Source organism: Salmo salar, chromosome ssa11 (genome assembly GCF_905237065.1).
Source record: "Salmo salar chromosome ssa11, Ssal_v3.1, whole genome shotgun sequence".
Taxonomy (NCBI): Eukaryota; Metazoa; Chordata; class Actinopteri; order Salmoniformes; family Salmonidae; genus Salmo; species Salmo salar.
In genome coordinates this window covers 21174478-21197221 of record NC_059452.1, presented here as the reverse complement: position 1 = coordinate 21197221, position 22744 = coordinate 21174478, and the positions used below count along the sequence as shown (strand labels likewise).

The 22744-nt window shown below is 45.6% G+C and overlaps 1 protein-coding gene across 1 annotated transcript; it reads right to left on the bottom strand.

Moving 5' to 3' along the window:
* Nucleotides 1–5464: 5464 nt before the first annotated feature.
* On the bottom strand, nucleotides 5465–21274 carry LOC106562260 (calretinin). The gene is made up of 11 exons (XM_014127025.2): nucleotides 21023–21274; nucleotides 11947–12023; nucleotides 11554–11643; nucleotides 11262–11342; nucleotides 10317–10373; nucleotides 10074–10151; nucleotides 9920–9975; nucleotides 9773–9812; nucleotides 8985–9038; nucleotides 6515–6586; nucleotides 5465–6154 (listed from the first exon to the last, which is right to left on the bottom strand). The coding sequence occupies exons 1-11, from the start codon at nucleotides 21114–21116 to the stop codon at nucleotides 6038–6040; spliced, it is 816 nt and encodes a 271-aa protein (XP_013982500.1). The 5' UTR covers nucleotides 21117–21274; the 3' UTR covers nucleotides 5465–6037.
* Nucleotides 21275–22744: the final 1470 nt, after the last annotated feature.

The following is a 22744-nucleotide window of genomic DNA, read 5'->3' as shown; positions in this document are numbered from 1 at the left end:
CCAGGCCTCCAGTGGGTCTCCCCAGCCTGGTGAGTCCAGTGCCTGCGCCCAGAGCCAGGCCTCCTTCATGTCTCCCCAGCCTGGTGAGTCCTGGGCCAGAGCCGCCAGAGCCGCCCGCCAGTCCGGAGCCGCCAGAGCCGCCCGCCAGTCCGGAGCCGCCAGAGCCGCCCGCCAGTCCGGAGCCGCCAGAGCCGCCCGCCAGTCCGGATCCGCCAGAGCCGCCCGCCTGTCCGGAGCCGCCAGAGCCGCCTGCCTGTCCGGAGCCGCCGGAGCCGCCAGAGCCGCCCGCCTGTCCGGAGCCGCCAGAGCCGCCCGCCAGCCCGGTGAGTCCTGTGCCTGCGCCCAGGGCCAGGCCTCCTTCATGTCTCCCCAGCCTGGTGAATCCTAGGTCAGTGCCGCCGGAGCCGCCCGCCAGCTCGGAGCCACCGGAGCCGCCAGGGTCGCCCGCCAGCCGGGCGCAGCCAGGGACGCCCGCCAGCCGGGCGCAGCCAGGGTCGCCCGCCAAGCGGGCGCAACCAGAATCGCCCACCAGCTGGGCGCAGCCAGGGTCGCCCGCCAGCCGGGCGCAACCAGAATCGCCCGCCAGCTGGGTGCAGTCAGGGTCGCCCACCAGTCCTCCGGCGCGGCCAGGGGCACCACCTAAGTGGGCGACGCCGAGGGTGGAGCGGAGGCCACGTCCCGCACCTGAGCTGCCGCCGTAAGAAGGCCCACCCGGACCCTCCCCTTCAGAGTCAGGTTTTGCGGCCGGAGTCCGCACCTTGGGGGGGGGTACTGTAACGCCCTGGCCATAGAGAGGGGTTTTTGTTCTTTATTTTGGTTAGGCCAGGGTGTTACATTGGGTGGGCGTTCTGTGTTCATTTTTCTATGTTTTTGTATTTCTTTGTTTTGGGCCGTGTGTGGCTCCCAATCAGGCACAGCTGTAGTTCGTTGTTGCTGATTGGGAGTCTCACATAAGTAGCCTGTTTTTCCTTTGGGTTTTTGTGGGTGATTGTATTCTGTTAGTGTGTTTTCCTGACAGAACTGTTTGCTGTCGTCTTTGGTTTATTTTTGAAAAGTGTTCTCTTTTTATATTACATTTCTAAAGATGAACACATCCTCCGCTGCACCTTGGTCTAATTCTGACGACGGCCCTTACAGTCATGCACAAAGTAGATGTCCTAACCGACTTGCCAAAACTATAGTTTGTTAACAAGAAACTTGTGGAGTGGTTAAAAAACGAGTTTTGATAACTCCAACCTAAGTGTATGTAAACTTCTGACTTCAACTGTATACACACCATCATATACATATTCAACTGTATACTGTATACACACCATCATATACATATTCAACTGAATACTGTATACACACCATCATATACATATTCAACTGTATACTGTATACACACCATCATATACGTATATTTATATTCTGGCATTGCTCGTTCTAATTCATTTAAAATGTTTTGATTTGCGTGTATTGTTTTGTATTGTTAGGTATTACTGTGCTGTTGGAGCTAGGAACATAAGCATTTCGCTACACCCCCAATAACATCTGCTAAATATGTTTACACAACCAATACAATTTGATTTGATTTAAGCAAAATTTTGCATACTGTATTTATGCATGTAACATCAAAGACTTAGAAGCAGTGGTGGAAAAGTATTCAATTGTCATACTTGAGTAAAGGTAAAGATACCTTAATAGAAAATGACTCAAATAAAAGTTAGTCACCCAGTAAAATTCTACTTGAGTAAAAGTCTAAAAGTATTTGGTTGAAAATATACTTACGTTTCAAAAGTAAAAGTATAAATCATTTCAAATTCCTTATATTAAGCAAACCAGACGGCTGGTTGATTTTTTTATTTACGGATAGCCACGGGCATGCTCCAACACTCAGGCATCATTTACAAATGAAGCATGTGTGTTTAGTGAGTCTGACCAGATCAGAGGCAGTAGGGATGACCAGGGATATTCTCTGTTTAGTGAGTCTGACCAGATCAGAGGCAGTAGGAATGACCAGGGATGTTCTGTTGATAAGTGCAGGAATTGGACCATTTTCCAGTCCTGCTAAGCATTCAAAATGTAATGAGTACTTTTGGGTGTCAGGGAAAATGTATTGAGTAAAAAGTACATTATTTTCTTTAGGAATGTAGTGAAGTAAAAGTAAAAATAGTCAAAAATATAAATAGTAAATTAAAGTACAGATACCCGTAAAAAATTACTTAAGTAGTATTTTAAAGTATTTGTACTTAAGTTCTTTACACCACTGCTTAGAAGTATGTTGTGGCTGGGTGTATTTGCTCTGGGATGAAAAACACAGTAGTTACAGGAATGGAGGTCTGCTGTAGCAGTTCATCAGGGGAGAAGCTGATGACAGGACAGGATGGAGAGAGGGAGAAGGAAGAAGAATTGAAGAGGGAGGGAGGGAGTGACAGAGAAAGAGAAGGAGAAAATGAGAGGAAGAGAGGAAGAAACAATAAATGAAGAGACGGAGGAGGAGTGACAGAGACAGAGAGAGGGGATAGAAGAGAGAGAAGCAGGAGAAAAGGATGAGAGAGAAGTGTTACTGACTGTAATGCTGAATGACATTTGAAAGCCTCCCCTGATCAGGGGTTTCCTTGAGCACCATGTCAGACAGGCTTTCATAAAACCCACTGTGTGTGTGTGTGTGTGTGTGTGTGTGTGTGTGTGTGTGTGTGTGTGTGTGTGTGTGTGTGTGTGTGTGTGTGTGTGTGTGTGTGTGTGTGTGTGTGTGTGTGTGAGTACGTGTGTGAGTACGTGTGTGTGTGTGTGTGTGTGTGTGTGTGTGTGTGTGTGTGTGTGTGTGTGTGTGTGTGTGTGTGTGTGTGTGTGTGTACGTGTGTGTACGTGTGTGTGAGTGTGTGCAAAGCCAATTGCTTGCAGGGAATGCAGCTGTCAAAAAGGGGAAAGGCAATTATAGGGAACGATAACAGATCATGTTTTGCCCCCATCCGACACACCCACACACAGACAAACAGTTCCCCATTGTTCCTCCACACCCAGAGGTGAAGTGTTTCCCAGGGAGAGATTCAGGCCAGTGTAATTACACTGTAATAAGTTGCTGTGGAAATACGTTACCGTGGAAATAAGAAGTTGTGGTATTGTAATTAACGCTCAAAGGACAGCCATATGTAAGCACACAAACACAGAAGTGGGCCAGGGAGAGTGGGACACTCTTTTGCAGGAAGTCTTGTGTGTGACAAAGAGAGTTGATTGAGAGGCTGTGGCTACAGTATGTACATTTTTATGGGTGTGTTTCTGTCAGTGTATCCTTGCTAGTGGGGGATTTAAACACATACATGTATTTTCACATAGGAAGCACAGCCAATGACAAGCATTTACGACTCCAAAGAATAATAGATAAGTAAAGCAACAAAATAAGACAACATATTACTACTACTGATACTGACAGTTGTGAAAAATCATTCATCCATGTGTGTGTGTGTGTGTATGTGTGTGTTTTTGTGTGTGTGTGCATGTTAGTATCTTTGTCTCTCTTAGTCTCACTCATTTTCAGAAATGATGGAGATTAATTTCTCTGCCGAATAAATGGATTAGAGACAGAAACAATGGAGGGAAAATCCAAAGAGTGTTTTTTCTTTTGCCACCATTTCAGAAATCAGGGATTAGTGGCACATTGGGACTGTGCTGAGCAGGAGAGGCCTGTGTTCCAAAACCCATCAGGGATTTGACAGCATCTGTTCCCCTCTCTGCTCTGGCCATGTCCATGACTCACGAGAAAATTCCTGAAAAGCTTTACAACTGTTTGCCTTATCCAGCCACCGCAGAGCTGTCCAACAACACTTAGTGGTGTGTGTGTGTGTGTGTGTGTGTGTGTGTGTGTGTGTGTGTGTGTGTGTGTGTGTGTGTGTGTGTGTGTGTGTGTGTGTGTGTGTGTGTGTGTGTGTGTGTGTGTGTGTGTGTGTGTGTGTGTGTGTGTGTGCGTGTGCGTGCGTGACTGTGTCTGTATCTGTACTGGACCAAAAAGACAGCAGACTTTATAAGCCCAAACTCATTTCTAAAAAGACTCAACTTTTCTACTTCGTGTGCCGATAACTCTTAAATGTGTTTGTGCACCGAGGCTGCAACCTTGCCTCATCCTCATGCTGTTATTAACATCAGTTTGTTTGTTCCTAATATTGTGTGCACCTATCCCTTTTGTTTGAAGCAATAGCAATTCTACTCAGGGGAGAATAGCTAAATATGGACCCCAATCTTAGCAGCTTGTCTTTTCCTCCATCTCTCGCTTCGCTCGCTTCCCTTTTTCTTTCTGAGTGAGGAACCAATGTGGGGGAGGGAATCAGAGCAGATTCTATTTCTCCTGTACTGTTGTCAGCAGTTGGCTGCTTGGGGATCAAAGTAGAGTGTGTGTGTGTGTGTGTGTGTACGTGCGTAAGTGCGTGGTTAGGTGTTTTTTTGTGCTTTAAGAAAACTAGAGTGAGTTTAATTAAAGATGAAAGTGCGGATGATTAATTGATAGAAGTCACACTGTTCCATTTGGTACTAAACCAGGGGTGTCCAGACTTCTCCATACAGTGAAAAATGTGGACAGCTCCAAAAGCTTGTGCATAACATTAGATGTATTACCCAAGAAACTGAAGGTTTTCACAAAAATATATATTTAAAAAAAATGTGCAACAACATAATGTTTACTGTGTTGTGTGGTGTTGTTATTTTAAACCTTTAAAGACCTTAAACAAGCCTGGTGCATATTTGTCATTCTCTTTCAGGACTCAGGACTCTCCCATATATATATATATATATATATATATATTACACAGGGAAATGTGTCCACCAACTGGAGTGCCCTAAATTGCTCTGTCTGCAAATTCGGGATGTGCGTGTAAGTAGTGAGGCTCAAAGGCTCCGATGGAGCTGCTGAGGCAAAAAAACATCAGGAGTTTTTCTTGTAGTGATACAGTAAGTAAACAAACTTATTGAGAATTTCAATTCCTTTGTGATCTCAAAGGTTTGTTAGGCTATTATGGTAGGACTAGTCTACTAGCAGGAGGTGTTGGAGAATGGTTGTTTAACTCCACTCATATCCCTCCCATCGGTCACTCATCTCCTCCAGCCTTGACCCACTCAGTGTTCGTAGTGTGCAATAGAGACAGATAAGTACCTCTGAAAGTTCTCATCTATGAAAAATGGAGTGTGCAGGCTCCCTCCATCAAACTGCCTTTCAACGGGAGATTAGAACAGCGGGAATGGAGTGCTCAGGGAGATAACGCGCCTGCTCCCAACATCTGTATTGGAACTTTTATCTTCACAGGAATCCCATTATGCTGGCAAAGAAAAATAGCTCTCCCTTGCCTGGCCAAGATTAAGTCTTCATAGAAACAGAAATAACTAGGCATTTATAGAGATGTATAGGCTGATATAGAAGTTTAGCAGACTGAGATCCCATGGTTTGGATAGAGACAGTTTGGCCCTGTGGATGTGAGTAAGGCAGAGCCATAAGTGATCATCAGCTATATTTATTGATGCTCTCAATAATTTCTCCATTAAAATAGTACGAGCCTAAACCCAATTCAAAAACAAGGCAACAGACTGAAACGAATAGTGAGGGAGGGGGCATTGAGATTGGAGGTAAATAGAAAAAGAGAGAAAGAGAGATTTACAGGCGAACTGTAAAAAAACAAAGAGTAGGCTAAGGGAGTACAGTATAAAGGACATTCAGGCAAAATGTACATGCGTTCAAATAAATAGTCATATCATATATTCCTTCTATTATTTCCATATGTAATGGTTAACTCACTATAGAATTGCATTTAAAAAATAACAAAAAAGCTGCAGATGCTGATGACATCATCAGGTAGCGCCACACTGCGATAAGGGGGGAGGTGAGGTGGGGCAAAGTAAGGGACAGGTAATTAAACAGAGTGGGTCAGTTGGGCTGAGGGTCTTGTTTATGCCTTCAAGTGGACATTCACTTTCACTCTACAGATGTTGGAGTGGAGGAGGGGGGCATACATGCACCTAGTAATGCCAGGATGGGGGCAGTGGGGAGTTGTCATGGGTCAGAGGTGAAAGATCACAGTGTGGAGTCGCGGCAGAGGACGATCTCCAGCTCGGTGCGGTAGAGCTTCCCCGCGTCGGACAGAGCCATGATGCTCTTCTTATAGCCCACCAGACCGGTCGAGTCCAACTCCTACAGCAAACAGGGAGAGAAACAGACGTGAGTGCTAGTGCCTCAACCAATGATATCATTAACTATGGTGTCTACCCTGTAAACAATAATGAGTCATTAGGACGTCCCCAGGACTTCACGAAATGGTCGCCTGAAGTCGTCAGGACGTTGTCTCATGGTCCCTTGGAGGTTTTGTCTAGTTCCCAGTTGGTCCCAGGTACGTCCCAAGGACTTTTTTTTAGAACTTTCTTGGGATTTTGGGTCTTGTACAAGACCACAACGTTCTGCTCTTGTAAACACTCCAGGTGCAGTATGACATAATCAACCAATCAACTAATCAAAAGATGAGTCAGTAAATAAGTGAAGTCTCTCGTTCTTTACCATTTTGTTCTTGTCATGTAGGTCCTTCAGCAGTGCGTCCAGCTCCTGCTCATCGATGTAACCGTTTCCATCCTAGTGAAACAGTGAAAAACAGTGAAACAGCAGACAGGGGCTGGGCATCTCATATCATATTCTCATTAAAAGAACAATCAAACACTCAGATATCCTCCCACTCAGAGTATACACAGGTAAGATCAATCATTCACAGACCAACTGCCAATCCAAGTCATTACAAAGGCATTAGTATGAGACTCCTATACTGTACACCTGTCTTTCCTACTGTACTGTTTTCTTTGTGGAAGATTCAGTGGCATGTATTCATGGATGCCAAGGGAAGCCAGGCTTCCCCAAAATGTTGACCAAGAAAAAATATATATTTTGTGGCTCTGTGTTTCATAAATTTCCTTCAATTCACAAGAGGCTGAAATGAATATATCTCACCGGAGAAAGCATCTGAGCAAACCAAACAGCTCCCCTCTGTCTCAGTATGTGTAGAGTATCTATCTGATGCTCTCTGGTCAGAAAGAGTATGACATTGTTGCTGCTCATAGCATTGAATTCAAGGGAAGCCAGTGAGCATTTGGCCTCCCTTGATAAAAAATACATTAAATAATTGTCAATCAGCTTTGAGCTAAACTGAGTGAACTCAGCTGTGAATGGTGCTAGCTCACCATAAAAAAAGTGTCAAGGGAAGGCTTCAGACCAATCACATCACAAGCCAAAGCCAAATGTCATTAATGACAGAATAAAACTTGAATTGTTGCATCTCGTTGTGTTCGGCCCTTTCCTAAATTAGGGATTTGGACTTGTGGTTTTACTTAATTCTCCATACTGGCCAATGATTATAATGGCGATTCTGATCGATCAATAAATTCATGCATTGCGCCCCTGGCCTGAGAGGATGGAAGTTCAACATGTAGCTAGATGTACACTCTTAGAAAAAAGGGTTCCAGAAGGGTTCTTCGGCTGTCCCCACAAGAGAACCCTTTTTGGTTCCAGGTAGAACCCTTTGGTTCATGTAGAACCCTGTGGAGAGGGTTCTACATGAAACCCAAAAGGGTTCTACCTGAAACCAAATAGGTTCTACCTGGAAACAAAAATGTTTCTTCAAAGGGTTCTCCTATGGGGATAGCCGAAGAAACCTTTTAGGTTCTAGATTTTTTTCAAAGAGTGTAGTATGCTAACGTTAACTAGCTGTTCTGGTGTATCGTTGCGTATGAAAGGAAGCTAGTGAGCAAGTATTTTAGCAAGGTAGCCTAGGACAACCAAAACTAAAAGTGTGTACTGTATGATAGTCATAGACCGTTTAGACAACACGAAAGAGGAGGATGGCATTGGCGTTTCTCTACAAGTAGGTTGAGTCGACATGTTTTTTCTACTTGCTCACACACACACACACACACACACACACACACACACACACACACACACACACACACACACACACACACACACACACACACATAAATCAGTACATAAATCAGTAACATTGACAGGCAGCTCCTGTTTTCTTTGTAACTTGCAATAACTCTCTGTGGTTCTAAATCAATAGTTGTTTAGTAGTCCAAAAATGTGGGAAACATTACCTTGCTTGACCATGCTGTAGATCATGTAACTGTTACATGCAATATGTTTTGTGGACAGATGTTGCTCTCCGGTTTTGTGATGAAACAAATGTGTGGTTGAATTTATTCTGCCACTGTGTCTTCTTATTGTCTTGGCATTAGGCCTATATATCATGGTGGCAAGGCATATGAACTAACAGGTTATAGAGCAAACAGCGCAGTTATCACAACACATAGGTTGTAATATGGCTTTTTTTCTGGATTGACTTCCCCCCTGATTTTACCCACGCACCACTACTGGGAAGGTTACCAAGGTAACACTAACAAAATGAATGATACAGACGCAGGTGTGTCTCTGGAGTATTTACCTGTGCAAGTGACCATTTGCATGGAGCTAGTAGCTTGAGTGACAGGGATACAAGCAATCTCTCTCACACACTCTCCCACCCACACACCCTCCCTGCAAATATGTCTACTGTTGTCACAAATCCCACCGAAGGTGGCTCCCCTGCCTGCTCGGGCGGCGCTCGGCGGTCGTCTTCGCCGGCCTACTAGCCACCGCTGATCCCTTTTTCCTTTTCTGTTTGTAATGTCTTATTGGTTGCACCTGTTCCCTATTGTGTGTCTTGATTTGTGTTTATTTAAGCCAGTTTAGCCCGCCCAGGTTTGTGCGGGATTGTTTTGCTGTCGTTGTGTTTTTTGGATGTGCTGGCTATTCGCCTTGTATTCTCTCTCCGGACTGTGTGCCCGTTGTTCTTGGTTGGTCGTTTGTTCACGCGCCCGTTTGTGTTGGCGTTGACCGTTTTTGTGCCGGGAAGAATAAAGGACATTATACCTTACCTCTGCTCTCTGCGCCTGACTCCTACCACCACTCCTAGTATCTCGTGACAACTGTGCTCATTTACCTTGTCATAGAAGGTGAATATTATGTTGAACTGCTCTGCTGAAAGCTTGCATCCCTGGAGAGGCGGGAAAGACAGTGAAGGGAAAGGAAATAAATAATAATTGTACATGATATATATACATTGAGTTTACCAAACATTAGGAACACCTTCCTAATATTGACACATAGCACCCTGGGAATGCCTGCATCTGTTCCTCACAAACTGGAGACTAACTGGTTTAATTAACGAGCCTAAAGGACTGAACGACAGATGTGTGTGTGTGTATGTGTGTGTGTGTGTGTGTGTGTGTGTGTGTGTGTGTGTGTGTGTGTGTGTGTGTGTGTGTGTGTGTGTGTGTGTGTTCGTGTGTGTGTGTGTGTTTGTGTGTGTGTTTTCGTGTGTGTGTGTGTGTGTGTGTGTGTGTGTGTGTGTGTGTGTGTGTGTGTGTGTGTGTGTGTGTGTGTGTGTGTGTGTGTGTGAACAAGCGTGCTTGAGTGCATGTGAAAGAGTGTTGCAAAGACTTAAGGCTGTCGATGTGATAGTCTAGCCAGGTGCAGACTCAGTAAACGTCTCCTGTGATAAACAGTTTAATCCTCTTACAGTGAATGCAATAAAGCTGAATTGTACCATAGATCTGCCGACATACATATTGTATGACCTTTACCTTAGGGTTCTGGTCAAGACTGCTTTAATTCACATAGTGACCGACTCTTTCACAAATGAATACATTGCCCCAATTCCTAAAGAATGTTGTGTGTGGGGTGGGGTGTGGGGGTGGGGTGGGGTGGGGTGTGTGGGTGTGGTCTCACCTCGAACTTGAGCAAGAAATTTTCTTGAACCGGCAGCAGCCTTAAATGAGATAAAAGAAAATCGTTCATATTCAGATTCTTTACTTCAAAATGGATTTAAGTATAGCACAGAGAGTCTCTCAATGAACAAGACACACATACACTCACCTGGCCATTTCAGACAGGCCCAGTTTCCCATCACCGTTCAGATCAAACATCTTCAGCTGGAGAGTGAAATACAACAGTGAGTGGCGTAACATTACTACACAGTGTTAAACCTGTGTGTTTGTGTACACATGTACAGTATGTGTGTCACACTCACTATTGTCTGTGTGTACTCGTTGAGTTTCTTGTCATCATAGTGTCTGTTGGCTTTCTTCAGAAGATCTGACAGGAAACCCTGAGGAAGACAGATCCTCGTTACCCCACTGGTAACTGGCTCAATGACCCAAAATTAAAGTTTAAGGATGAGAGCTCAGGGGTCCTCCTCTGACAACAAGCACAAGTCCTTGGAAACTGACTACTGAAGGTTATGAATGTATTAAACTTTGACACATTTGTTTACCTTCAGTTCATTGGCTTCGATGTATCCACTGCGATCAGTGTCATACCTTCGCCATGCCTGTAGACAGAGCATTTTTAACATTTCATTACAACACAGTACACATGCATTTAAACACAGAGATTAAGAACTCTAAAGCCTTAAAACCCTCTTTACTTTAACAACAAGTGGAAAAGTCATAATGCTATAATCGGTAGAGAGAATGTAGCCAGACGGAGATAGAAGAGGATGAGAGTGAGACAGAAAAGTATATAATTTGTGTTTTAATCTACCAGCTGTCCCGTGTCTAGAGCGAAACCTTATCAAAGATGGATGCCCAAACTACATCACCCCTCCCCCCACTCTCCTGCAGTAAGCCTGCAAACCATCCATAATGTATGGCAGTCTGAGAATAGCTTCTGTGTTCCCCTCCCCCCTCCACTTTTAACACGGGGTAGCCAGCACACTGGACCACTGCAAAACTCTTTCCTTCTGTCTATCCTCCCTTCTCCTTACTTTGCGTGTCTCCACCAGCAGAGAACAGTTAAAAGGAACCCCCCTCCCTCTCTCTCTTTCTCTCTCTAGTTATTTCTAGATATAAAACGCTTTAGACAAGGAGATGCCTGTTTCCCTGATATTTCTAATCTCTGTTGGGATTGATTCTGTGTATGTGGATGGATGTATTTTTGTGGTGGTTTTTGTGTATGGGACGAAGTGATCAGACTTAGCAATACACCAAAAAGTTATCTGTATCGGAGAGCAATGATAGCAGGAGCCATCTTTAGTGATCGATATACTCTACAGTGCAGTGGGCTTACACACACACACACACACACACACACACACACAGACAGACAGACAGACAGACAGACAGACAGACAGACAGACAGACAGACAGACAGACAGACAGACAGACAGACAGACAGACAGACAGACAGACAGACAGACAGACAGACAGACACAACTTACCGCCATGAATTCTGCACTGGATCCCACAAATGTTCTGAAACAAAGCAGGAAATTCTCCTCTGTGGGCAGAATCTGAGCTAACTGGAGAGAAAGAGGGAGAGAGAGAGAAAATATAGAGAGAGAGGATTAGTACACTTGGCTACTAACTCAATATTAAAGCGGATTTCAACAACAACACTGTGTACAAAACAAAGAACATATATGCAGATATAACATCAGAGGTAAACATAAGAAGTAAGCAGACATTTCAACAGAGGAGTTTGAATGTGCTTGTGTACAGTATGAGTCTTACTTCTGACATCTCAATTCTTCCGTCTGCATTCTTGTCAAATTTCATCATGAATTCCTTCATTTTCTCTCTAAAGGCAGCATGTGTGGGATCCTTGAATAGACAAACACACACACACAAACACACAGAATAAATCAAAAACGGATAAAACAGCGACTTCCTACCTAACGACTCTCTATGATGATGAGTTGTTGTAGCATATTATATCAAATTATCTAGTCTATTAGCCTATCTAGAAGCCTGAATACACCATGGATGATGACAGTCAAGTAAAGTGGACCATGTTCTCATTTAAATACAATGTTTAAGGTTGCTTCGACTAGGATGGAGTCAGTTACTCACTTTAAGGCAGGAAGCAAGGAAGGATGCATTTTCAATGTATTCAAACCCACTCACCACACCTGTTCCTCTCCGCGCAGTCTCTAGCTGCCGGAAGAAGTTCTCCAGCTCCTTTCCCTCAATGTAGCCATTTCCTGTAGGACATACCCAAGGGTTAAAGGTCATTCCTGGGATCAGTGAGATGGGGATTACATTGACTTTTGAACCTGTGGAAAACATAATAGTTACACGGCACTTTCTCAATTAATCTTTCCTTGATTCCTTGCATCCTCTCTCCTCACCTCCTTCGCAAATCCTATTGGAGAAAAAAGTCAGGGAGGGACTTTGGACCTTCTTCTCCAATACAGCTGAGATGGAGGTGAGGGGATCAGATGCTCAGTATCTCACCAAATGTGAATTGAGATAGAACTCTGGTATGTAGTGTGTGTTTCATTACTGTAAAAATAAACAGGGTTCAATATGGAGGCATTTTTTAAGCCCTTTGTTCAACAAGTAGCTCAATGAATGTCCGGAACAACGAGTCCACAAGGAGTCCAGAGAGTCAAGTGTTGTATAGCACCGCCATGACTGTTTGCATACTCTAAACGATATGGAAACATGTTGACAAAAACACTCTCATTATCTAGCCTAATGCTACAGTCACACGATATTGTCCATCTGGCCAACACGACTCCCACAGGAGTACAGTAGCATAACATTGAGTCACATATTTATATCCAACACTGCTGAGCTCCCTGGTCCTTACTAGGATTAGTCTGATATCCCAGCAAAACCATCAGGCTCAGTATCTGATGGGAGGATGAGATAGAGGGAGGAGGAGAGAAAGGGAGAGTAGGTCGGAGGGAGGGATCTGAAAGGGCAGGGGCTTAATGTGACTTATTGTGTCATAGCATCATAGGAATAAAATGATAGCTAACCTCACGGGAAGAAAATTATGGAAAGGGGAAAGAGATTACTTGATAAGTGTGTGTGTGTGTGTGTGTGTGTGTGTGTGTGTGTGTGTGTGTGTGTGTGTGTGTGTGTGTGTGTGTGTGTGTGTGTGTGTGTGTGTGTGTGTGTGTGTGTGTGTGTGTGCGTGTGTGCATGTGTGTGTGTGTGTGTGTGTGTGCACGCGCGTGTCTGTGTGCGCACACTGTAGGGGCAACCCACATACTCTAGATATTTAAGGCTGATTGAGAATATAACAAGCTCCTAATTGTCTTGCCCGATCAGATCTCTAACGGTTTGTACTCTGTGAGTTCCCCCAGGTCTGTGCTCTGTGAGTTCCCCCATCGGGGAGATGAGAGAAACACTCAGAGGCCATCAAACACACACGGGAGAAACACACATCACACACACACCCTACAGGCAGATAGAAAAGGAGAAACAGAGAGAGAGAATGGGAAGAAATAGCTAGGAGATGCAGCAATAGAGAGAGAGGGGGGGTAAAGAGAGGGCAGAAGAAAGGACCCGCTCTAACATTCTTGTAGTTTAGCTCAGTGTTGGGAGAAGGTAGGGGTTCTGCATTAGTCACATGACCAAAGCACTGCTGGCATCTGGAAACTTTAGGCAGATCAGGGTGGCATTTACGAATGGGAAGTGTGGAAATTCTTTGGTAATGCTGCCACAGAATGATATTTAAAAACAGGAATCGCCTGCAGCTCAGAAGGCATTAGAAACATATTCACAGTGGAATGGCTTTGTGCCTGGGGGATTGACAGTGGGGGGTCAGGTAGATGTTTATTGGGGCACTAGATATTCTGTAGCGACATTCACAAACATGGCAGGCATGTGACTGGCTACGCATGGTGTACAGCAAGTTTGCTGACGACACAATAGTTGTAGGCCTGATAACCAACAATGACTAGTTCACCTATAGGGAGGCGATAAGTGGACTGGCATTGTGGTGACATCATGACAACAACCTCTCCCTCAATGTCAGCAAAACAAAGGAGTTGACTGTTGACTTCAGGAAGCAGAGGAGTGAACATGCCCTGATCCACATCAACGGGACTGTAGTAGAGAGAGTCACTAGTTTTATGTTCCTCAGCATCCACATCACAGAGGACTTTTCTTGGACCAACAACACCATCACTCTTGTCAAGAGGGTGCAACAGCACCTCTACTGCCTAAGGCAGCTGAAGAAATTTGGCATGTTGCTAGAAATACTACCGCTGAACCATCAAGAGCGTCCTGAAAAGTTGATTCACGGCTTGGTATGGGAATTGCTCCGTCCACGACCGCAAAGCTCTCCAGCGGGTGGTGAAGACGGCCCGAGTGCATCACTGGGACCATGCTTCCACTCATCCAGGACGTCTACTTGAAACTGTGCCTGAGGAAGGCACTCAGCATCGTCAAGGACCCCACACACCCCAGCCACTAGCTGTTTTCTCCCTTACCTTCGGGCAGACTGTTTCGAAGCATGTGGTCTAATACCAACAGGCTCACTTTAAGTTTTTATTCTTATTTTTTTACTGTTTTTTATTGTTGTTGCATTGTCGAAAAGGAACCTGCAAGTAAGCATTTCGTTGGACAATGTATACAATACGTATCCCGTTGTCACGCCCTGACCATAGAGAGCCCTATGGTGTTGTAGGTCAGGGCGTGACTAGGGTGTGTTCTAGTCGATTCATTTCTATCCTTGGGATTGAGTATGGTTCCCAATTAGAGGCAGCTGAGTGAAATTGCATCCAGTGAAATTGCAGAGTGCAAAATTAAAAAATACTAAATTCTAATATTTAACATTCTTGAAAATATATGTGTTATACATCAAAATAAAGCTTAACTTCTTGTTAATCCAGCCAAAGTGTCAGATTTCAAAAAGGCTTTATGGCGAAAGCACACCATGCGATTATCTGAGGACAGCGTCCCTCATACAAAACACATGAAAATAATTTTTCAACCAGGCAGGTGCGACACAAATGTCAGAAATAGCGATATAATTAATCACTTACCTTTGATGATCTTCATATGGTTGCACTCACACGACTCCCAGTTACACAATAAATGTTTGTTTTGTTCGATAAAGTTCCTCTTTATATCCAAAAACCTCCATTTGGCTGGCACGTTTTGTTCAGTAATCAACTGGCTCCAGGGCTGGCACAACAGGCAGACGAAAAGTCAAAAAAGTACAGGTAACGTTCATAGAAACATGTCAAACGATGTTTAGAATCAATCCTCAGGTTGTTTTAGTTATAAATAAGCAATAATATTTCAACCGGACAATAGCGTTGTCAATAGAAAAGGAAAAATAACACATGGCGCGCTCTCGGCCATGAACAACAAACAACTCTGGGACATCAGACAGTCCATTCACTCTCTGTGCTCTTACTCACTAATTTTTCACAATACAAGCCTGAAACTATTTCCAACAGACTGTTGACATCTAATGGAAGCCATAGGAAGTGCAATCTGACCCCACAGCCATCGGATACTGTGTTCAATTCAATTGAAAACTACAAACTTCAGAATTTGATTTTCTCAGGTTTTCGCCTGCCATATGAGTTCTGTTATACTCACAGACATTATTTTAACAGTTTTGGAAACTTTAGAGTGTTTTCTATCCATATCTTAGCTATCCGTTTTCTATGCATATCTTAGCTTCTGGGCCTGAGTAACAGGCAATTTACTCTCGGCACGCTTTTCATCCGGATGTCAAAATACTGCCCCCTACCCTAGAGAGGTTAAGGTGTCCCTGTTCCCACCTGCTTTTGTGGGATATTGTTTGTGTTTGTGCTTGTTGCACCACGTAAGTCACGTTTCATTGCTTGTTTATTGTTTTGTTGAGAGGTTTTCACTTAATAAAAGGATGTGGAACTCAAATCACACTGCGCCTTGGTCCGTCCATTATCACGAGCGTGACAGAATATCCCACCAATCAAGGACCAAGCAGAATGCTCGGGAGGATAAAGTGAGTTGGACCTGGGAGGAAATCCGGGGAGGATGCGAGACCCTTCCTTTGAGAGAATCGCAGAAAGTACTGGAAGGACAGCGACAAGCCGGGGGCCACGGCCACAGAAACTCCAAGATTTTTTTTGGGGGGGGGGCATATGGGATGGTCGACTGAGCAGCGGGGAGTGCCAGAGTCCGTTTGGGAGTCGGTGGAGGAATACAATGAAAGATACCGGAGAGAGGTGATAGCGAGTAGTATGCTGCAGCGCAGGCGTGCTGAAGAGCGTGACACCAGTCCAGTGCCATCTGTGCCGGCTCCACGCACCAGGCCTGCAGTGAGCCTTCTCAGTCCGGTACGTCCTGTGCCGGTGCCTCGCACTCGCCCTGAAGAGCAGGTCATCAGTCCGGTGCCATCTGTGCCAGCTCCCCGCACTTGCCCTGAAGTGCGTGTCACCAGTCCAGTGCCACCTGTGCCGGCTCCACGCACCAGGCCTCCAGTGCGCCTCCCCAGTCCGGTACGTCCTGTGCCAGCTCCCCGCACTCGCCCTGAAGTGCGTGTCACCAGTCCGGTGCCACCTGTGCCGGCTCCACGCACCAGGCCGCCAGTGCGCCTCCCCAGTCCGGTACGTCCTGTGCCAGCTCCCCGCACTCGCCCTGAAGTGCGTGTCACCAGTCCGGTGCCACCTGTGCCGGCTCCACGCATCAGGCCTCCAGTGCGTCTCCCCAGTCCGGTACGTCCTGTGCCAGCTCCCCGCACTCGCCCTGAAGTGCGTGTCATCAGTCCGGTGCAACCTGCGCCGATGCCCAGTCCAGGCACGGCGTCCAACCCAGCTCCATGGCCAGAGCCTTCCTCTGCACCGGTGCCCAGTCCAGGCACGGCATCCAACCCAGCTCCATGGCCGGAGCCTTCCTCTGCGACGGTGCCCAGTCCAGGCACGGCGTCCAACCCAGCTCCATGGCCGGAGCCCTCTGCGCCAGTGCCTAGTCCAGGCATGGCGTCCAACCCAGCTCCATGGCCGGAGCCCTCCTCTGTGCCGGTGCCCAGTCCAGGCATGGCATCCAGTACCGCTCCAAGGCCGGAGCCTTCCTCTGCGCCGATGCCCAGTCCAGGCACGGCGTTCAGCCCGGCGCCATGGCCGAATCCGGAGTCTGGGCGGGGGCTACAACCCGCACCGGAGCCGCCACCGACACTAGTCACCCCCCCTACCCTCCCCATTTGGTTTCAGGTTTTGCGGCCGGAGTCCGCACCTCTGGGGGGGGGGTACTGTCACGCCCTGACCATAGAGAGCCCTTGGTTCTCTATGGTGTTGTAGGTCAGGGCGTGACTAGGGGGTGTTCTAGTCAATTCATTTCTATGTTTGGGATTGAGTATGGTTCCCAATTAGAGGCAGCTGATTATCGTTGTCTCTAATTGGGGATCATACTTAAGGTGTCCCTATTCCCACCTGCTTTTGTGGGATATTGTTTGTGTTTGTGCTTGTTGCACCACATAAGTCACGTTTCGTTGCTTGTTTATTGTTTTGTTGAGAAGTTTTCACTTAATAAAAGGATGTGGAACTCAAATCACGCTGCGCCTTGGTCATTCCATTATCACGAGCGTGACACCCGTACAACTAATACAACTTTCAACGTAAAACGTTTAACTTTGTGTGATGTATTTGATAGGTAAATCATCATCTGTGCATTGGCTCGGCTGGTCTTTGAGATGTAAGCAAATCACTGCAGAAACACAAAGCTTTGTGTATGTAAATAAATCAGCCCATCAGATGGAGGGACTGAGGGCTGTCTCCTCTCTATATCAACATGTCATCACTCCACAGAAGCACAACTAAACATATTCCTGTACTGTGTGGGAGGGAAGTGGGTGAGTTGGCTGGTTAACTGTGTAAAGAGGTTTCACCAAAGACATGGATATTATGCTAGATATGTGCAGACCATCACAAATAATCCCAATTGCTCTTCCCAATGTGAGGATTTAGTGTGAATTATGCCCATGTCTTTACACAGGGCCGGACTTGGGCATAAGCGACATAGGCGGTTTGTCTACGTCCCCTGGCCGCTAGGGGGCCCATGACCCAAAAAGGAACTCATTAGAGTTTGAACAGCAGAAAACACAAAGCGCAATTTCGAAATGTGGTTGTGCATCAGCAGTTTTCCTCTTGTTATGTCAGTCACTGACAGCACTCCATTAGCCCACGAAGCTTCGCATTTTTAGATTGATAAATTAGTGTACCCTGCTATCTAAATTTGTAGTAATAATGACCAAATTACTGAACAGGAACAAAGGGCACGTGCGCAGGGGCCCTGCCCTTTAGAGGGCCCCCATTGATTTTGTTTGCCACTCTCACTCACGAATAAAATTGCATAAAATTAGTTAGACATTTACTATAGTTTCTTTTTAGCCCTATGGCAAAATGTGTACAATTGCAGAAAACTTGCATTAAAACTGAAAAACTTTCTCTATGACCTATGGCAAAATGTGTGGAATTACAGGAAATTTACTTTAAAAATGTATAAATATTTCCATGGTCAAGTGGGGAGCCACTAAAATATTTTACCAGCGAGGTGGTAGGCCCCTCAACTAAATCTCATATAGAGCCCCAAAAGGCTTGGCCCTGTTCATACATTTTCCAGTTATGTCAGACATAGATCTTGTTTCCTTGCATGGAATAATATTTGGTGTGAAGAGTGGAATAATGCATGCGCTTCCCAAATGTCATAGGCCTATTCTCTACTCCACACACAGACACATTCTGCACAAACCATAACACACACACACACACCATACAAGGCCTGTCCTAAGAGTGAATCATCTGAAGTTTTAAATCTGAAACGCGTCATTGACATTGACCGAAAAATGTAATCTAGGATTCTTGAAAAGCATGCTCCACTACCCCAGCTCTAGTCCCACTTTATCATGTATGAGACTATGGACATAGATTGGCACACGGATTCGACTTGACAGACCGACACAAACCCGCTTGGCCACAATATGTTTCTGTTAACCACCTCTGCCTCCCACAGATGGATTACTGGCACAACATCTCTGAAAAGCCTTAAATGCATTCATGTATTCACAGCGAACAGTGAGACCTATTTTTACATTCCACAAACTATAATTTGTGGAATTAGAGTGTGTGTGTGTGTTGTCGTGTGTGTGTGTTGTCGTGTGTGTGTGTGTGTGTGTGTGTGTGTGTGTGTGTGTGTGTGTGTGTGTGTGTGTGTGTGTGTGTGTGTGTGTGTGTGTGTGTGTGTGTGTGTAATTGCACTCATTCCTCATCCCTGGCTCTACTAATTCTAGGTCCATTCCAGCCCAGTGCACGCCAGGGATGCGTATGGCTTAGTTGACCCGGTGGGCGGATTTAACTCTCGGCTGGGGCAGTGGAGTGTTTGAGCGGCTCGGAGAATCCCTGCGCTTGCTCAGGTGTGACTGTTTACATGCTCTAGGTTTACACGCTCTAGGTTTACACGCTCTAGGTTTACACGCTCTAGGTGAGAGGCTGCAGAGCTCAGAGTGAGCGCTATGGGGCGGAAACATGTTAAGTCTGCGCAATGTCACAGACTTTTTGACACATCTTTACACACTTCAACAGGCGCGTGTTTAGTAGAGCCCTCAGTAAGTCTAAATGGGCCTAGCCCAGCGTTTTGCTGCCAAGCAGAATGTCTCCAACGGCCCTAAGGGACCACCATGGGATGGGGGAGAAGGATTCAACATGCTTTGCGCAGTGCAGAAATGAATGCATGGATGGATGGATTAAAGAAAGAAAACGCAGTGCTATAGCATGCAATATATTTATATCCAAAGACGTAAATGAGAGATACTGAGGGTCATGGGATTTAGCAACTCGTATAGCTGCTGTTATAATCACTGTTTATAACCTTTCATGATCACTTTTGAGTGCTGTGTGACAGAGACCAGCTCTAGCGCACAGTGACGCACACCATACCCGTGACTGGGCCATCGAGCTGCAGTCAGTCACACCCATAACCGCCCAGTATCTAGTGCGTGCACTCCCCCCCATCCCTCTCCCCCAATGACTGTAAAGGCTATATGGCTATTCCCTATATTAATTCCGTCGCTCTCCTTTTCCCCATCACTACTTCTCCCTCGTCTCTCCTCTCCCCCCACTTCCACTTTACCATCCTCTCTGTCCTCTCGCCCCATCTTCTTCGCACACTGCTCCCCGTTCTCCTACCCACCTTTCCCCCCTACTCTCTCTCCCGCTCCACTCCTTCCCATTCCCAGACCGGACACGGCAAGCTGCCTGTCAATACACCGCGCCTGGCAGAAGCCCCGGTGATGACATAGGCTACTGTAGATTCATTCATAGGAGACGCGCGGATCCGGTTGCCTCGTTGGGGTCGCTACAAGCCAGGCACATATATAATTCACAGCGATCAAACAGCGCTAAAAACAGCCACTCCGTTTTGCACACACGTCACCACTCTATATAATAAATGATCTAGCAAGAACAACGCATGTTTACTCTCAAATAATGTAGTGCTGTAGTAGACTTTCGTGTTTTACGCACAGAAAATAGTGCCACAAATGTGGTCCAAAGCAGCGCTCTTCTGTTCCATAACTTAGCTGTTTGATGCGTAACTTGCTGTTTGATGCGTAATTGAGGAACTAAAAGAAAATGATGATTAACAAACATGGTTATAGGGGATTATATGTAGCCTACGTGTCGACTGAAATCTCATATAACACTCGTGTGGGAAAAATGCACAAACTGAACTATTTGAAAATGCTTTTCTACTTTGCTACTTCAAAATATGTTTCCTTATCTGACAGTTCTGCAACAAATATCTACAAACCACACAAATGCCCCTTTATACAACTTCAATATGCTAATTGTGCAATTAAAGTTAAAAAAGGAGTGTCAAGTTAAAAATATTTTTCAGAAGTGCATGATCACGGAACAGGGTACAGGGCACAGGGAACTCTGACTGACAATCACAGCCAAGATTCCCAAGACGCTGTTTAAATAACAATCCATATGCTCCTCTGTCCCGCAGTACAACACACAGGACTTCCTACCCTCATCTATCACATCTGCTCACTTTCTCTGTCCCGCAGTACAACACACAGGACTTCCTACCCTCATCTATCACATCTGCTCACTTTCTCTGTCCCACCAAGCACTAGCCGATCAGTTTAACAACTATCCAACCATTCTGAATTTACAACCAGCCTACTCCTATGATATGACCATAGTCCAGTCCTGCCCAAGTTTAACCCCCTGGCCGTAGCCGTACTGACCGTCTGCGTCGAAATGTTTCCAGATGTCGAGAAACTGCGCCGCGGTGAGCTCTGCCAGGTGGAGATGAGGGGGCTGCTGTGCTTGACTCGCCATCGTTCAGTCGCTGCAGCTTTTTCTTCTTCTTCCCGAGTTAACTTGGTCCCAGTCTGATCCAGAGCCTAAACTGTCAGCGGCTCGCACTCAGCCGGGGCTTTTAAACCCCCCCGCGGCGCATGCACTTTTCACGCTGACAGAACGGGGGCGCAGCGGCTCTGAACCTGCATGTACTCTGAGCTAAGGAGTGTGAGAGCCTGCAGGAGCTGTACTGATCTGTCACTCCCCTCAGAGGGATGACAGATACTCAATGGCACTGTCCATGCAGGCTCTGTCCATGCAGAATAACACTCTCTGTTGATTGGAATTATGGAAATATAATCATACAGAGAAAGGCCCCATATACTAGCACTCATGAGCCGAAAATTACATCAAAACATTCCATCACATAGTCTGTCCCATCAAACAGCCAACTAAGTGTGTGTGTGTGTGTGTGTGTGTGTGTGTGTGTGTGTGTGTGTGTGTGTGTGTGTGTGTGTGTGTGTGTGTGTGCGTGCGAGTGTTAATGTGTGAGTGCACATGCTCTGGTAATGAGTATTTATCTCTCTGCTCTACCAAATGCCTCACCATTGATCTTACTGTACTTATCAAATATCCCTTTCAAAAAGACTGTACTATCCCCTCTCTCACCGTTCCTAATTTACTCCCATTTTCTCCCCCCATCCATCAATGCATCCCTCTCTCACTGCCCCATCTCCCTCGCAGTAAGCCCAGCTCTTCTATAGGGTCTGTTTAGATTTAAGTTTCCCCTCAGACTCCTTGGCCATTCAACCTCATAGCTGGCACAAATCATATCACACAGTTGGAGAACTATATTGTACTGCCACTAAAGTATAATAAAGCCTCTTTAGGCTCTGGTATGGGGGATATCCCCACTCATCCTTTATCTATTTTCTTCTCACTTTTCTCCCATTCTTTCTATTTGAGGCTCCAGAAGCTTTGATAAAGCCTGAAGGTGCGTGTGAGAGAGAGAAGAGAGAGAGAGAGAGAGAGAGAGAGAGAGAGAGAGAGATAGACATTTCAAGGGGGAAAGGGAGAGAGAAAAGCATTTTATCTCCACATAGCAGTGTTGTGTATTGATTAGAGTGAAATTACGAGAGAGAGGACCCCTGTTGTGAAATCTATACTGTATGAATAATAATTACAGACAGTGTATATAGCAGTGTTTCCCTCTGCTCTGATCTCTCTGGGGAGAGGAGAGAGAGGGGGAGAGGAGAGAGAGAGGGGGAGAGGAGAGATAGAGGGGAGAGGGGGGAGAGGGGGGAGAGGGAGCAATAGAGAGATTGGAAGAGAGAGTAGGGTGTAGTAGTTAGAGTAGATGGACCACTGATCAGCTCTCACATGAATATGTCCATTAAATCCTCACGCAAGGTTTACCTGAACACAAAAATATCCCCACACATGCATGTATACACGCACTAACACACATACTGCACAGTGACCTCAGACCTAATCCCTTTAGTTAACCATCCTGTCATCAGAAAGGCCATTACATTTAATCTGCTGATAAGAAGGTGAGGGTATTATTTTAGCATGCCACTCTCACTGCACCCCCCATGGATCATTTGAAAGTAAATTTTCAATCAGGGTAACGTCCTTAAAAAAAACGTCATCTGCATATTTAGCAT